The 17,315-nt window shown below is 49.0% G+C and overlaps 1 protein-coding gene across 1 annotated transcript in view; it reads right to left on the bottom strand.

The window, feature by feature from the left end:
- The window catches only part of LOC114800617 (metabotropic glutamate receptor 4-like), a 143,281-nt gene that overhangs the window by 32,502 nt on the left and 93,464 nt on the right, over window positions 1–17,315 (bottom strand). The window contains exons 4-6 of the mRNA XM_028998229.1: window positions 5,867–6,002; window positions 2,207–2,361; window positions 1,655–1,795 (exon numbers count right to left, since the gene is read on the bottom strand). Coding sequence (XP_028854062.1) covers window positions 1,655–1,795; window positions 2,207–2,361; window positions 5,867–6,002 — 432 coding nt within the window. The remainder of the gene's footprint in view (window positions 1–1,654; window positions 1,796–2,206; window positions 2,362–5,866; window positions 6,003–17,315) is intronic.

Raw genomic sequence — 17,315 nt, 5'->3', positions numbered from 1 at the left:
GTTACGTCTCTGCAGGATATGCAGTACATCCCATAGACGCACGACAGCAACGAAAACAATTAAATCAATAATCTGCAGAGATGGGAGGGACTCAAATGGGTATTTTTTGCCTCAAACCCCCCTGGTATTAAGCAGGAGAGAAAAGCTCAGCTTTGTGCTGAATTCTCTGCTGGACCTCAGCAGGCTCTTTTTTTAGGCGTCTTTGGGGAAAAGCCGCCGTTCTCATCTCAGGCTCATCCACACCTCGAGAAGTGGCAGCGAGCGCCGATGGCTCTGCGGCATTGTTTGTCAGCAGCCATGTAGACACGTGCCAAGGAAAATGTCACGGTGTGCAGGAGAAGATGGGCTCTGGCCGGCGCTGATGATGAATAATGTGACGTGAAGTTGTCAGAGCGCCTTTGGACTAATTTGCCGCAACACCTGGACTCATGCATGGCTGGGCTGTCACGGTCAATAACAGTGGCCACCACACGGATCAGGCTTCAGAAGGACCGCGGTCTGAATGACGTTCCTGTCCACAACAACCAGAAGTTAGGGTGTTGGCAGCCTAGTGGGTAAAACACTCGCCTATGAACCAGAAGACCCAGGTTAAAATCCCGCTTACTACCATTGTGTCCCTGAGCAAGACACTTAACCCTGACTGTCTCCAGGGGGGGACTGACCCTGTAACTACTGATTGTAAGTCACTCTGGATAAGGACGTCTGATAAATGCTGTAAATGTAAATGTAAGTTTTCCCATCGTGGCCTAGAACCATTCTGCATAAAAAAAAAACACATCCTGCACATGCAACAGTCAGAGGAAGGTCAGAGATCCGAAATAATGGTAAAATAAGACATTTCAGCTAAAACAAATATGGAAAATCTATCAAGTGAACATTCCTTAATCAATTCTGTTGACAACATTCCTTGAGATCCCCAAAACCTATTTAATAAATGTGGGAATCAAGTTGAATTTTGAGTGGGAATCTCCTTTGTCTATATTACATATAATCTACTAAGCTCCCACTTGTTTTTTTTTTTTTATGAATATGATTGTGTACAAGACGAAAAACAATTATATATATATATATATATATATATTTTTTTTTTTTTTTGTTTGCTATAGTTATAAAAATGGTCGGGTGTTTTTTTTTTTTTTAACTATTTAGTCATGAACTGCTTCTATTCTCCATCATTTCCTTTAATCACTAATTCCTTTTCAGGTCTCATAACCTCTCTGTATAATTTGCATGCGTTATCCTAATTTTTCTAATTATCATGTCTGCAGTGAACATTCTCCAGGGTCTTCTCCCGCGCCCTGTTTGTTAATATTAACTTTAAATGCTTCCCTGTTAGCAATCCGAAACAAAAGCATGAAATCATTTCCATGGAGTCGGAAAACCTACTGGACACTGGAAGATAAAAACGCTCCTCTGGTGGCCTGAGCAGCCCATGGGAAAGGCATTCTGGGATGGCAACACTTGGTTTGACCTCTGACCTGTCATGGATTCTGTTATTGGGACTATTGTGGAAGGTAGATCCCGTGTCCCCAGCTCTGTCCAGCTCTCGGAAGTGGCCGAACGTGTGAATAATGAGAGAGGGGCGGCGTGTGACTCTGGGCTCCCGTGCTGCACTGCCTGCTCTGCTGGAAGGGGAAGGAGGGGGATTTCTTACTTGTGCACTTTTTTATCCCCGATCCTTTCTTCAAGGCGTGTCGGCTGAGTTTGCAGCTGAAGTTGTTTTCCCAGAACTCGGCAAACCAGATATTCCGCCGGTTGTTCTCCAGCGTCCGGCTGGTGAAGTAGCGATCGAACCCTGAATGGATCACAGACATCAGAGCCTTTATCACGCGCGGGCACGGAAACGATTTCTTTTATCTCAACTCAAAGAGCTCGCATGGCACGGAGCCTTTTATAAAACCAAAGGCACGAGGCTGATCACGAGGTTGGGCTGATAATAAGAAATTTCTGTTGAAAACATGTCCTTAAGCAGCCAGATAGAACATGCTCTATATATATACACACACACACACACACACACACACACACACAAAAAAGTGATGAATTTTTCATTAAGGTAATGCTGTGTGACCCAGTGGAAACAGAATTACCTGCTTTTTAAACACATTATACTTGTCGATTGTTACATCGATCATATTGATTATCAGTCCATCCCTGCTCAAACACAAATTCAATGCAGGTCCTGCAGACTGACGGACATTCCTACCTTTAATGGACTGCCGCTTTGGCAGGATGGTGACCGCGCCCTCTGCCATGTCCTCTTGTTGGAGGATTGGCGAGATTTTTGACCCCCAGCTGTCCGACCCCACCCATAAGAAGTGTCCCGTCTGATTGACCTTTTTGGCAGCATGTAGAAGCCGTCTGAAACAAGAAGGGCAAATAAAGCGAGAGATCAACAGCATTGATTAATAGTGATGTGCTGAGATCACACCATTGGCATCTGTAATTGGAAATGAATTTGTATTGGGCTCAAACCCAATTACTTAAAAATGTTCTTTTCCACAATTTCATTATTTTCATTGCTCAACTGCAATAATTCTGTGTGTAATTAAATATCTAGATTTAATTGTGTCATACCCAGCAAATACCATGAACAAATTAACATTCATGCAGCATGTCTCCAGATTCAGTGTTGCCAGGTCTGACTGGAATATTTTGGGGCAAAAAAATGGTGGTCAAAAGGGGGTAACCGGGGACCCATTTTTCAATTAAGAGCGCTAAAGTAAGTAGTCACAGCAGTTAAAATGCAGAACTAAATACTATGTACCCGACAATTTTATGTCTTGGGCAGTTTTGTTACCTGGCAACACTGCAGCGGCGACTCAAAGTGCTATCTGCAATACCACAGCACATATGAAATGAAATGGAAGATGTATGGGCAGTGCTCCAATTTTCCTGGTTAAGGTTGAGAAGAAAATATACCCGATTGGGCAAACCACCCCTGCATCGCATATCACACGTCCGGCCAAAGGAGCATATCAAAATACTTCAGCAAAAAAACTCACCATGTCGTATCAGCACACTTTTGTGAATACGTTTTTTTTATTTGGCCTCTAATGAATCTAAAATAAAATACTGACAGTAGGACATTTGACTATGAGATCCAGATGAAGACACAGATCAATTCAATGTTGGCGGGAACCACTGCCGGTGACTCCTTCACCTCTGGTTACAAATGACAGTGGCCCTGTAATATGACCCCTGGTCAACTGGTTCTCTCACACACACACACACACACACACACACACTCACTGGCAGGTACAAGCCAGTGAAGGAAATGAGATTTTCGAGCAGCTTCCACTACCACCAGCAGGGTCCCCCCAGCTGCGCCTCACCTTAAACAAGTTACGGCCGAATTGGAGCTCCGGTCAGAAGAAATGAGCTGTCAGGACAATTGCTTCTCAACAGACTTACTGCAGTAAAAGTTTTCGCAAAAATCAAGCCGTACCACGGTCACCTGGTTACTTTCAAGGTCTGAGAGGGCAGAGCGCTGTGATAAGAGTATTAGTGGGACGGGGCGGGGTTTTAAATGTGTACGGCGGTGTCTCCTGGGCGCCCTGTTGGCCCTTTCCTGGCAAGTGAAGTCATGAATTTTACAGCAGGTCACCGTCCGGGATCATCGTCGTGAAAAACAGGAGCAGATCCACGGACGAGCAGCCTGATGGAAGCCCGCAGCGAGAAGCGGCAGGTCATGCTCCAGAAGCCGCGGATAACAGCAAATAAAGCAGTTCTGGTCCAGTTTCCTCCACGGAGCCCCGAGACGCATCAGGAAGGAGAGAAAAACATCTGTTTCAGCTCAAACTAGTGACAAATGTTTACTGGGGTGAAGGAGGCGTCAACTGAATGCAAATGTCTCCCAGCATTGTGTTCCGCTGACATTCACAGGCAGGAGTATTACACCCAGAGCAGCCACTACATTAAAACCCCTGTCTCCAGAACATGCTCATGAAAGCATGCTGGGATATCTGGCAGCTAGTAATCAGTAGCAGATCCTTGAGCGTCCGAGGTGGAGCCTCCATGGATAAGACTTGTTTTTCCAGCACATCCATACAGATGCTCCATTAGATTTAGATCAGGGCATTTTGGAAGTCATGTTCTTCATGTTCTTTAGAGCATTCTTGAATAGTTTTGTGCAGCGTGGTAGGGTGCATTATCCTTCTAAACAAGGGCACTACACCATTGGGGAAAACCCTTTCCAAGAAGGGGTGTCCTTGGTCAGCAACAAAGCTCAGGTAAGTGGTAAGTGTCAAAGTAACATCTACATGAATGCACCCAGGGGACTTCGGAGTTCCAAGAAAACCCTTGCCTTCAGCATCACAGCCAACTTGCCTTCTTCCCATGGTGCATCCTGGTCCTTCCTAAGTCGTGGCCATCCACATGAAAGCAAAGGAAATGTGTTTCATCACACTAGAAGAACATCATCCATTGTTTCCTGTTCCCGATCTGATGTGGCGATTGTAGAAGCTTCTGGTGGTCTGCAGCTTCTCAAGCCCCGCAATTTCTATGTTAGAAAATATGATCTATTATCGCACTGTTTGGCCTACTGTTTGGCGTTTCACCATCCTACCTCACAGCCCTTATTACACCTCGCACTGCACCTCATATACTACAAGCCTCCAGTACTGCTCGCCTGGTCCCGCCACCACTGAAGGTAAAAGGAAGACGCTCATCTAGACTCTTCTCCGTCTTGGCCCCTCGGTGGTGGAATGAGCTCAGTCACTGAACACTTTCACACGGCAGCTCAAGACCTTCCTCTTTAGAGAATATTTAGATGAACTTGTAACTCTCTTGTAGTCTGACTTATGCAAGATTGTATTGTATTCATGGTTTGAGTATTTGTGAGCCAGAACTGATTACTTCATTGATGGTACATGACAGCACGTTGAAAGTTGAAATAGGGTGTCTGCCAAATGCCATAAATTTACAGGTCAATAGTTTGGACATAACTTCTTATTCAACGTTTTCTTTATTTTCATGACCATTTACGTTGGTAGATTCTCACTGAAGGCATCAAAACTATGAATGAACACATGTGGAGTTCTGTACTTAACAAAAAGTGGAGACCTGACCTCCACAGTCACCGGACCTGAACCCAATCCAGATGGACCAACAAGTGCTAAACACCTCTGGGAACTCCTTCAAGACTGTTGGAAAAGCATTTCAGGTGACGACCTCTTGAAGCTCATCGAGAGAATGCCAAGAGTGTGCAAAGCAGTAATCAGAGCAAAGAAACTAGAATATAAAACATGTTTTCAGTTATTTCACCTTTTTTTGTTAAGTACGTAACGTAACATAGTTTTGATGCCTTCAGTGAGAATCTACCAACGTAAATGGTCATGAAAATAAAGAAAACTCATTGAATGAGAAGGTGTGTCCCAACCTTTGGCCTGTACTGTAAATGTTCCGTTTTGCACAGCAGTATTTGCACTTTTTTCGATATTCATTTTACTAGTTTAGCGTTGTCTGTCTCGGTTTTGTCTACGTGTTTTTTGGTAAATGTTACTCTTGCCCTGCCTGTATCCCATATTTAGGCAGACTCATGTAGGCAGATTGCACTTTATGTCAATATGTAACTTTGTTTAAATGACACGTGAAGCACCGTGTTCTGGAGAAACGTTGTTTCGTTTCACTACTGTCTACCATGTATGTGGCGGAAATGACAAAAAAGCTCCACTTGAACTTTAAGAGTTTCTGGTTCTTCTGTGGTTTTAAAGTTGTGGTTGATTGGTGTAAGAACCTCCAGTTACAGTTTTGATTAAGTAGCAGTCAGCAGTAGAGTGTTCTGTACCCATCATACTGTACCCTGTAATTATTTGTGAGACATTAATGATGAAGGAACTGCAGGCTGCAGATCTGTCCTGCTCACCTGATGTCGTCCTCATTGGCGAAGAGGATGACCACACGGGCGTTAGGGTTCTCCCGTAGCCGGCGGATGATCTTGTCAAACTCCCCCGGTTTGGGCTCTCTGGGAATCTTTACCGACTGGGCGATGCAGACACTTCCTGAGAGAGAGAGAGAGAGAGACACCTTCAGGTAAGAGACGTGAGAACGTGGAGCGCAGAACAACTCCAGGCCCCCACCGGGCCTGAATCATCCTGATTATCACACCGTCTATCTTTGGCAGTGAGTCTCACCTCCAGACCGATTTTGGCATATGCTAGGTGAAGTGTGATGGTGTGTTTAGAGGAGGGCGCTGCAGAAAGACCCGGAACAATTTTCACCTCCGCACTCGCACTGCACCAGGGCGAGATTATAACGTATGTTACCTGACATGGTAAATGCCATTTAAATCTGCATTTGGAACGATTTCACTGATAAAAGGAGGAAGACGAGCGATGGAGTTACATGTGTGATTTCATTACAGATATGTTCAAATTCAGGCACATGCAAATAAAAAAAAAAAAAACAACAAAAGGTAAAAACGCATAAAGCGCACAAAAAAGCTATGAGTGGTATAACTTCAGCTTATTAGCCATCATAAAATCAATATTTAGCATTTTTATTCCAACTTGCTCATTTTTAATGATTTAATTTATTAAATGCTATTTGCTAATCTGGGCTTTGTGGCCACATTCCCTCATCAAAGGGACAGCTCTAGATGAGAATGAAAATGCCGCAGATATTCAGGATGGTAGATATTTAGATAGATATTTAGGAGGGGCATTTCTATAAACCAGGAGGCTGAAAATATGTGTATAGGGAAGTGTTTTCTACCTGACACTAAGCACAGCACTATGAGCTAAACTAGCCCAGAGGATTGAGACACTCAGGATTCACGTAAATAAACAGTTTTTCTGCATGTTGCAGCACATGCTACTTGAAGCCAAAATGAAAGTGGTGAAAAGTTTCCTCTGATCAGTTCTATCAGGAGAACCTGTCTGGACTGAATGGTGTTGCCTGATGGCACTCATGACGGTTGGGATCATTAAAACACTAAAAACTCAACAAGCAAATTCATTACAGGATCTGGTGCAGAACAGAAATTAACAAATAAATAAGTAAGAACTAGCGTTCTTGATTTAAAAGTTCTATGCCCTATATAGGCATGCATGCCTGTAAATGTAGAACAGAGAGAGCATTTTCTGAGGACTGGGGGTGTTCTTGTGACAATCGGAGGCGTCCCTCGGTTCATCTGTAAAACTGCAGCAGCGTTATGGAAGAATAAATTGTTATCTAGACCAATGAGAGACGGAAGCTCCGCAGGATCATGTGCAGATGATGCACAGCCCGACGCTTCAGATCCCGTTCCAGGTGAGATGAAATCTTGCAGAATTAATGTTCTCTTCCTGAGCCAATCCTAATATGCCACTAATCTGATTGGATTGATTCTGTGTGGGAGGTTTTACTGAAAATCCACATCTATTAATAAGCGCATTATTACCACCACTAATAATAACAACATTCTCTGAGCAGTCCTGCCAGTTTCAGGAAATGCTCCTGCAGATATTGACTGGAGGCTGGAGATATTCCAGTGGCTCTGCCCCCATCGACCAGACCACACACCCCAACGCAGTCTGTCCTGGCTCCCAACGGTGGCTACTGTCCAAGAGAAGCTGTCTAGATGAAAACAGCACTTTGAGGTCACCCTGTGTTAAAGAACGTAGAAAACAAGAATCACAGGGCAAGTGTTTGCATCTAGTACAAGAATGAATAGAAGAGAATTATTGAATTGTCATGGTGAGTCTTTCTTAACCAAGAGAAATGATCAGAGGTGCCAAAATGGAAATTGGATGTGAGGCTAAAGCTGGAAAAATAAAACAGGTGCAGGAATAACACATTGGCCATCTGGACATTCTGGAGCATTCTGCTTGTCTTTAATGCCTGAGGTGGGATGCCACTGGTACGATATGAATGAAAACAGAGATATCATTGAGAATGATATGATTCAAAAGGAAGGGGACCATGTGCTGTGCCCTGTGGAACACCGTGAGTAAAAAAGGCAGGAGAACATCTAAGGAGTCTTTTTAGAACAAGAATCTTTCTTTTAATGTGTGCTCATGCAAGGTGCCTTTTGCTGTATTCATACATTCAATGTCTGGAGTCCCTGAAAAACTTGGAACCGATCACGATGTTCTCCTGTTTCTTTAATCTCCTTCCGGATTGGTACTTGACACAGGCATTAAACACACACAGAATGGTCCAGAATGTCCATCTTGACTAATAGGCAGAAGCAGCTGATATAGAGGTTATATGAGTTTTTCCTCGCGGTGACAGCAAGGCCAGGGATGCCTGAGCCCAGTACGGCTGCCTGATGGAAAAATGCATCCTTGTTTGATTCTCGTTTTAGCATAAGAGAGCTCTATGCTGGGATAAAACCTGCTTCAGACCTGACGTGTCCTACTGAAACAGCATAAATGACGTCAGTCATACACAACCGAACATTTACTGGTCAAATCCTACTGATGAGGACAAACGTTTTCTTTTTTCACATTTTCATTTAGCAATTTAGCCAAACAGACATCTGATCACAGCTCCCTGGAGGACATCTCAGCCCTGTTAGATGACACTGTCACGACTACGGACTTACGGGGGAAGGAAGCGCAGAGGTCTGACATACTGGGAAGGGGGTTTTATTATTATTCATAAACAAACAAATACAAAGAAACAATGGCGCGGTGGCCGAAAACAGTTTAACATAAATCAAGAACTAAAACTAACCCGTAGGCGTGTGGCGATTGCCAGAACTCAAATTATAAGCAGTGTTACCAACTGAAGTTCACGAAAATGCCAGCGACCCCGAACGGGCGAAAACTTCCGGCATTTATGGGGCGTCAGGATTGCATTCCGGTGTGGAGCCCAGCTGCAGGCAATCCTGACAGAGCCCCCCCTCCAAGGGCTACGTCCTCGGAGCCCCAACAGTACCATCAGTGGAGGCGGCGGGGCGGACGGCGGCAACCACAGGGCTCCTGCCCTGCTGTATCCTCCCCTTGGAGGACCCGGTCCTTCGGGCTGGCTCCCCGGCGTGGTCAGGCGTGGCGGCCCCGGTCCCTCGGGCTGGCTCCCCGGCGTGGTCAGGCGGGGCGGCCCCGGTCCCTCGGGCTGGCTCCCCGGCGTGGTCAGGCGTGGCGGCCCCGGTCCCTCGGGCTGGCTCCCCGGCGTGGTCAGGCGTGGCGGCCCCGGTCCCTCGGGCTGGCTCCCCGGCGTGGTCAGGCGTGGCGGCCCCGGTCCCTCGGGCTGGCTCCCCGGCGGGGTCAAGCTTGGCGGCCCCGGACCCTCGGCCTGGCTCCCCGGCGTGGTCCGCTTGGCGGCCCCGGACCCTCGGCCTGGCTCCCCGGCGTGGTCCCGCTTGGCGGCCCCGGACCCTCGCCTGGCTCCCCGGCGTGGTCCCGCATGGCGGCCCCGGACCCTCGGCCTGGCTCCCCGGCGTGGTCCCGCATGGCGGCCCCGGACCCTCGGCCTGGCTCCCCGGCGTGGTCCCGCATGACTGCCCCGGACCCTCGGCCTGGCTCCCCGGCGTGGTCCCGCATGACTGCCCCGGACCCTCGGCCTGGCTCCCCGGCGTGGTCCCGCATGGCGGCCCCGGACTCCCGTACCTGCACACAATAATCAGGGGCCGATCCATCTGGGTACGTGTGGGCCCTGTCTCCACATGTCCCCTCTGACACGTCTAGTGTCACCCCCTGCACCGCGCAGGGAGATTGTCCCAGAGCCTCCGGCAACTGTTCCAGGCACCCCAGGCTGGTGCCTTCTGGACTATGCAGCCCCCTCTCGCTGCACGGCCCTGGTGCCAAGGGGGGGGCATTGCCAGACCATCCGGCTAGCCCCTTCTGCGTCCGTTGGGACAAGCAGGGCCCTCTTCCTGCCTGTCCCAGCTGGGTCCCCATGCCTACCCGGGGGCTCTATGGCGCTCCACCCCTCTGGAGGCAGACGCAGGCCCATGCCTGGCCCGCCCTCCTCACTGGCTACCGGAGGACCCAGCTCCATCGCTTCCCCACCTCCCCTCCCCTCAGGAGGAGTCCCCAACCCGAACTGCACCCCCCCAAAAAATTCTTTGGGGGAGCACCCCCCCCGGCTGGACTTAGGGGTACCTTGGGGCTTGTCCACCTCGCCTTGGACCAGCACATTCGGGTCAGGAACCTCCTCCCTGGGGTTCGGCTCCGCGGCTGGGTCGCCATCTGGTGGACACAAAGAGGGGAAGTGGGGGCGACATACGGACACATATGCCACACAGACACACACAGACAGAGACAGACAGAAGAGAGGGTCGTCTGGCTCCCTCTCTGGGCTCTCCGGGACCTCCTCAGGGGGCACAGCCAGGATCTCGGGAGGAGCGACCTTCTCGTCGCCCACCAGTGCTGGGTCTTCTTGCCCCGGATCCTGACTGGCACTGGATGTGGTGGAGGGGCAGAGTTCGATCCCTGGCTCAGGCCGATCAAACTCCGCCCTCAGTCTCTGTTGGAAGTCCCGAAAACTCCTGTCTGTCTCTCCCTGCTGCCAGAGGGTTGTGCTCCAGCCCCATGCTGATCCAGTCAGACACGTGAGGATGGTAGTGATCTCGTCTGTGTCTGCTGCCCCACTGAAGGGTCCCGGGACAATTGGGCGGTCCCACACTGGGCTGGGCACGTCGCTGGAGATGGTGGTAGGTGTGTGGTGTGGAGGGGGGTGGACGTCTTCTCCAGCAGGTGTGGGCGCTGGTGCTGCGCTGCCATTTTGCTGGGGAACGTCCGGGCAGAGGGAAGGCGGGTCGGCGACTGGAGCAGGAATGGAGGATTCCCTGCGAGGCAGTACCGGCAGCGCAGTTGCTGGCTGGCGACCTCCCGTCGCCCTCTTCCACCAGCTTTCCTCACACTGCTGGGAGGGACGTGGGTCTCCACGGACCTCGTGACGATCCTGGATGGGCGCGATGGGCGGAGCCATCCCGGCACCGACTGCCCAAACGGCGTCATCCTGGTCGTCGTCCGTGTCCACCTCGTACCCCTGGAAGTCACATGGGTCATCACGGACGCCGCGATGATCTCGGACGCGCACGCTGGGCGGAGCCATCCCGGCACCGACCACCCACCGAAAATCCACGTCATCATCGCTTTCGTCATCCGTGTCCTCCCACCGGTGACTCCGAGGGTCGTCCACCCTGCGGACATCCTGGACCCATGGCGCGATAAGCTCCCATGGGCAGTACTCTGGCCATTCGGGCTGGAGGCTGCCCACCTCCTCGCTGGAGGAACGCCGCCGTTGTTGTTGTTGTTGCCGCTTCTCACCCCCCTGGAAGTGACGTGGGTCCCCACGGACCTTGCGACGATCGCAGACTGGCGCGATGGGCGGAGCCCAACTCTCGTCTCCCGTGCTCTCGTCGTCGTCCGTGTCGTCCCAGTCCACGGGGAGCCTGGCCAGCAGAGCGCAGAGTTCTTGGCTCGACATGCCGAAGATCGTGGGGGTCGCATCTTCTGCGCTCGCTGCCCAAGTCACTTCCTCGCTGCTGCCGACGCCAACGTCCTCGCTCCGCCCACTCACCCGCCGACGTTGTCGCTTCCGGGTTTCGCGGAGTTTCCCGGGGGTGACGTCATCACGCGGCGCCGCGTACCACGGCTTCTCGGGGAGAAAACGCTCCACCAGAACGGGCGGCGCGTCTCTCCCCTGGCGTCCGCGTTCGCCGCGCCGGGCTGCGTCCTTCGCGGCGTTTCTTCTCCTCTGTTTTTTACCTCTGCGCTTTTGGGTGGGTCGCTGGCATTCTGTCACGACTACGGACTTACGGGGGAAGGAAGCGCAGAGGTTTGACATACTGGGAAGGGGTTTTTATTAACAAACAAAGAAATACAAATAAAGACTGGCGCGGTGGCCGAAAACGATTTAAACTTAAATAAAGAACATAAACAAACCCGTAGGCGTGTGGCGATTGCCAGAACTCAAAACACATAACACTAAACAAGGTCAAGTTCGTGCATAGAGTTCACGAAAATGCCAGCGACCCCGAACGGGCGGAAACTTCCGGCATTTATGGGGCATCAGGATTAAAGTCAGGTGTGGAGGCCAGCTGCAGGCAATCCTGACAGACACAAGCATGGTCTATGGCCCATGATGCTTTGCCTGATGTCCCATGTGCACCATCATGGCAAATGTATCCGTCTCACTGCAGGTATTCAGCATCTGTCTACAGAAACTTTTTAATGTCAAACTACAGCCTCTCAAAAGACATTTTAGAACATGGAATTCATCTCCATCTTCAAGGCTTTGGTAACTAGAACTGGAAGAGAAAAGGAAAATAACCTGAATGTTGACGGAGACTGGAATGTTTCTCCATGTTTGGCCTGTCTGTTTGAAACTGAATGAAAGACATGGTTAGCTGAGATTTTTGAGGAGTTGATTCTGAGTAGACCAGACACCCAGGCAGCGGATATTTACTCATAGCTTGAAAATGACTTCATACTTCACTCTTCTGGACCTGACAACCACATGGCTGTGTGCTGTATGGGTGCCGGGGTTTATGTGCTAAAAACAGAAATTTAATGACATCCCAGGAGGGAGACACTCGTTCCTCCACTGCAGTGAGGATCTACGTAATCGCTGGAGCTGTGAGGCGGCGATTTCCTCCAGCATCAGCAGCATCGCTGGTGACATCTTCACAGACAAAAAAATCCATTACAACACGTAGCGCTTCAATTAACGTTTGCAACATTGGCCAATCACGGGTTCATTTATAATTTAGACTTTACTTTCAGATGTCCTAAGACTTCATTATTACTGCACTTTTATGCATTAAATGCACAGAAAATTATGCGTGTAAATAAATAAGCAAATTCAGTTCAAATTTTCTACGTGTTTTTTAAAGGAACTTTAAAATGTTAATTCATGACTTTTATATTACAAGATTTTTGATCCTAGTCTTCTGTAATAGTACTGTAAAGGTGACCTCAAACCAAGAGCAATTTACAAAATGCTAAAAAAAAAAGAAGCTTTAAAATTTGGAATTATATTTTATGAAATGGTTGTTTTACCATTTATAATAATACTGAACCCAAATTGGCCAGAGAGAGTAAATGTGTTGGTAATCAGATAAAAATTATGTTACTTCAATTTAATTAACACTTTAATCCCATTAATTTCTCATTAACTATGATGCTCATTTACACGGTTCTCCTGCCGCAGGGGCTCGTGCGAGAACTGAACACTTGAAAATTGCGCCTTGCACTGATCCACTTAGTCGTAGAAACGAAGAGAAGCTCTGAAAGTAGCGCCGGTGGAGGTTGAGGGTCTCCTCCACTCTCTGGATGGGTTTCTGGAGCAGAGCAGACAGACGGCGGAACACCAGAGTTTAGATAGAGTGGTGGTAGTAGCCTAGTGGGTAACACACTTGCCTGTGAACCACAAGACCCAGGTTCAAATCCCACTTACTACCATTGTGTCCCTGAGCAGGACACTTAACCCTGAGTGTCTCTGGGGGGACTGTCCCTGTAACTACTGATTGTAAGTCGCTCTGGATAAGGCCGTCTGGTAAATGCTGTGAGTGTAAAATCTACTTTCAGACTCTGCTTGTGTCTCAGGGAACATCTGAGCTTCCCTGTTGTGGGATTTATTATTTTTTTTTTAACCCAGATAAGACGTCTCGCACCTGCGGGACCTACTCTGCTTTTAACAAAAGCACGGACGTTTCCCACTTGCCGCAGTTGTGGTGTCCTGCATACGAATTCAGATCCTCTGTCCTGAGGGACCACTGACTCACAGATATGGCGGAGAAATGACAACCGCCCAGTGAGTATTGTTCTAATTAAGGACAGCATGTATTGCTAATCAATGGGGCAGAAATGCAAGCTCAAGAACGGAAATAGGGAACGACTGTCCCCCCGTCTCCGGTTCAGTAGGCCTTTTCAGATATTGCTGTCGTGACATCAACAGGAAGAAGAACCAACATGTCACAGAAGACACATTAATGACTAAACGATGAAAATGAAAAGAGAGGATGGAGGGATGCTGGGGGTGTATGGGGAGGCTGCCTTCATGTAAATAAATGTTTAAAGTTTTTATGGGTTAATATATGCGTGGTGGTTAACTGACCAAGGATAAATTTGCAGATGGAGAGATGAAAAATGATATATGCAGATACGTGCTGGTGCTTCCCCTCTGCCTTCATCAGTGAAGCTCATTTTGACAGAAGACAGGAAGTTATGAAAAATAAAAAGAAGCATCTCAGCAGGACGCTGTCACCACCCTGCCAGTGTCACTGCGCCGCAAACAACACGCAGAGCTAAAGAAACGTCGGGCTGCGAGTCCTCCGCCGAAGTAAACAGCAGAAACGGGGGGCAGAAGATGCGGGGCGCGGGGGCTTTCGTGTTGGGCTTCATCGAGGAGGCCGTTCAACATGTCATGGCCAACTCTGTCACCTGCGAACACACAACGCCGCCCTGACCGTGACTGAGCTCCAGACAAAATGACGTCCCGCAGGCCCGACTTCTGTCAGCTGTCTGCCAGCGTTACCGCCTCGTACGGTGGCGCCGCTAACGCTGGAACAAAGCGGCGGGGCGGGAGGAGCAAACGTGGGCAGCAGCAATGCAGACAGCTGCAGATCGCAAATAATCACGAAAGCGAGAAGGGAGCTGAACTGCTGCAAATCCACCAAAAAAGCACCTCTACACATCACATTAACCTACATAAACTCCACGTGTTTTGATGCCTTCAGTGAGAATCTACCAACTTAAATGGTCATGAAAATAAAGAAAACACGTCGAATGAGAAGGTGTGTCCAAACTTTTGGCAAGTAATGTACATACAATATAATATTTTATTATACAGTGTAATCATCAGGCTTTTAACTATGAAAACAATTGATGTGCAGATATTATGATATCATCACCTGAGTGATGTGGAGTCAGCAAACAACAAAGTGAAGTGATTGTCATTGTGAAACACTGCAGCACAGGACAAAGTGACACAATGAAATGTGTCCTCTGTATTCAACCATCGCCCTTGGTGAGCAGTGGGCGGCCATTACAGGCACCCGGGGAGCAGTGTGTGGGGACGGTGCTTTGCTCAGTGGCACCTCAGTGGCACCTTGGCACTTCGGGATTCGAAACAGCAACCTTCTGATTACGGGGCCACTTCCATAACCGTGAGGCCACCACCGCCCCCACTCTCTGATTATTGTAAAACGTTGGTGTCACATCAGGGGTGTTAATAAAAAAAAGGCACCATATGGGTGAGCCGATGAGAAGAGCGGCAACACGCTGTCGTCACTCAGAGGTCATCAGGAACGGAGGGGGAAGTTCCGTAAAATCACGTTTTACTTTTTAAGGATGATCACTCCGTTTATTTGAGCCTCCCTGGTCTTCTTCATCATGCAGGGTGGGGGTGGCATTACATTTACATTTACAGCATTTACTTAGGGTTAAGTGTCTTGCTCAGGGACACAATGGTAGTAAGTGGGGTTTGAACCTGGGTCTTCTGGTTCATAGGCGAGTGTGTTACCCACTGGGCTACTACCACCCATTATCATTATCAGCCGGGAGTCTTCGTTTAAAGATAAGGTGGCCTTCAACCAGCGTCTTCTCTGTAAACTGAAATTTAGTAAGCACCGCCTCTTCCCGACTTTTCGGGGGGAGGTTGATCCTTGGGGGGAACCGCTGGAAGAGCTTTTGGAGCCTATAATGAAAATGTGGAATCTTGCAGAAATTTGAAATAAACGGTAAATTGTTTTTTTTTCCAGCTCCAACTCAGCATAATTGGCATGCCACGCGCATAATTCTTCATCATTAGCAGAATGTGCCAGGAAGAGTCGAGCCTCCGCAGAAGAAGAGCCAGAGCCCTGGAGCTCCTCGCGCAGGAGAAAACGAAGGATGTTGACATGACACGAACGCAGAATAAAAAATAAAAAAAACACTAAAATCGTTACTTTGGCCCATCGGGACACTCTACAGGGTCCTAATGTGGTCACATGGCCACAGACCACTCCCATTGAAAGTGAAGTGATTGTCACATGTGATACACAGCAGCACAGCACACGGTGACACAGTGAAATTTGTCCTCTGCATTTAACCATCACCCTTGGTGAGCAGTGGGCAGCCATGACAGGCGCCCGGGGAGCAGTGTGTGGGGACGGTGCTTTGCTCAGTGGCACCTCAGTGGCACCTTGGCGGATTGGGATTCGAACCGGCAACCTTCTGATTACGGGGCCGCTTCCTTAATCGCTAGGCCACCACTGCCCCTATTTTTGTGTTCAGCAAAACAACGGCAACATTTTGGCGTTACGATCAGCGCCACAGTGCAGTTTTTCAGAACTTCAGTGGGTTTTGATGCCAGAACAATCATCCATCACGCTGCCTTTATCCAGCGCGCGGCTGTATATTTTACTGCCACACATACTCGTTTTAGTTAATTGCCGCTCTTGTAAAACTCGTTTGTCTCCTTGCACTGTGACGAACGCGAACGCGCCGACGTGGAATGAACTCGTTTCCCGGGGAACGGAAGGTGACGGTGGTGCTGTGAATTCTGGGCCTGGTTCCCGAGGTCCATTACACATGACCCGACGGTGGCGGCAGCAGCAGTTCCTCAGATGAAACGGGGACCCTCGTGGGGGAGAAGCTCGGCTTCCGGCCCGTTTGTTGTGCCCGCCGAGCGGGATCTCGGGCGTTCCGACTGCGGGACGACGCGCGCCTCTGAGCGAGAATTCCGTTGGCAGGTCCGATTCCGTCCCAACTCCAAATGACACTAACGAGATCAGAGCGCTTGAGAAGTGTCTGGCTGTCGGCATCCTGTCCGTTCGCCACTTGCACTGGCACTCGATTACGGACGCGCCTGAAGACTTCAGCGCCCCTCCGAAGGCCCGGTGAGACCGAAGCTGCCATCTGTGATCCCGAGGAACGGCATGATGGAAGTGGACGGAGCTGGGACTGCGGGCCGGAGGTCGGATTCCGCGCGGAAGGAGCCATATTGCGCGCCTCCGCCGTCAGGTTACATCAGTTATTCCTGAAGGTCCTGGTGAAAGGACAGCATCAGCGGCAGGTGACTCGGGGGAGGATGGAGGCCACGGTCCTTTGAAAACAGACTTTTTCGCATCCTCTGTCTTCTACACGCAGCAAGCGAGGCCTGAAAAGTCTACTGAAGTATGTACAGCGGGGGAAATAAGCATTTCACACATCAGCATTTTTATCAGTAAGGGGATATTGACACAAAATTTCCACCAGAAGTTGCACTTAAGCCAAATATTGAATTCATACAAAGAACTCAGAACATTTAAGTATACAAGTTGAGTCATAATAAATAAAGTGAAATGACACAGGGAATAAGTATTAAACACTTTATTTAATACTTCGTAGAAAAGCCTTTGTTGGTGATTACAGCTTCTAGACACCTCTTGTATGGAGAGAGCAGTCGTCTGCATTGCTCAG

This window comes from Denticeps clupeoides, chromosome 12 (genome assembly GCF_900700375.1).
Source record: "Denticeps clupeoides chromosome 12, fDenClu1.1, whole genome shotgun sequence".
NCBI classification, from domain to species: domain Eukaryota; kingdom Metazoa; phylum Chordata; class Actinopteri; order Clupeiformes; family Denticipitidae; genus Denticeps; species Denticeps clupeoides.
The sequence above is the reverse complement of the archived record's forward strand: the minus strand, read 5'-3'. Positions and strand labels throughout refer to the sequence as shown.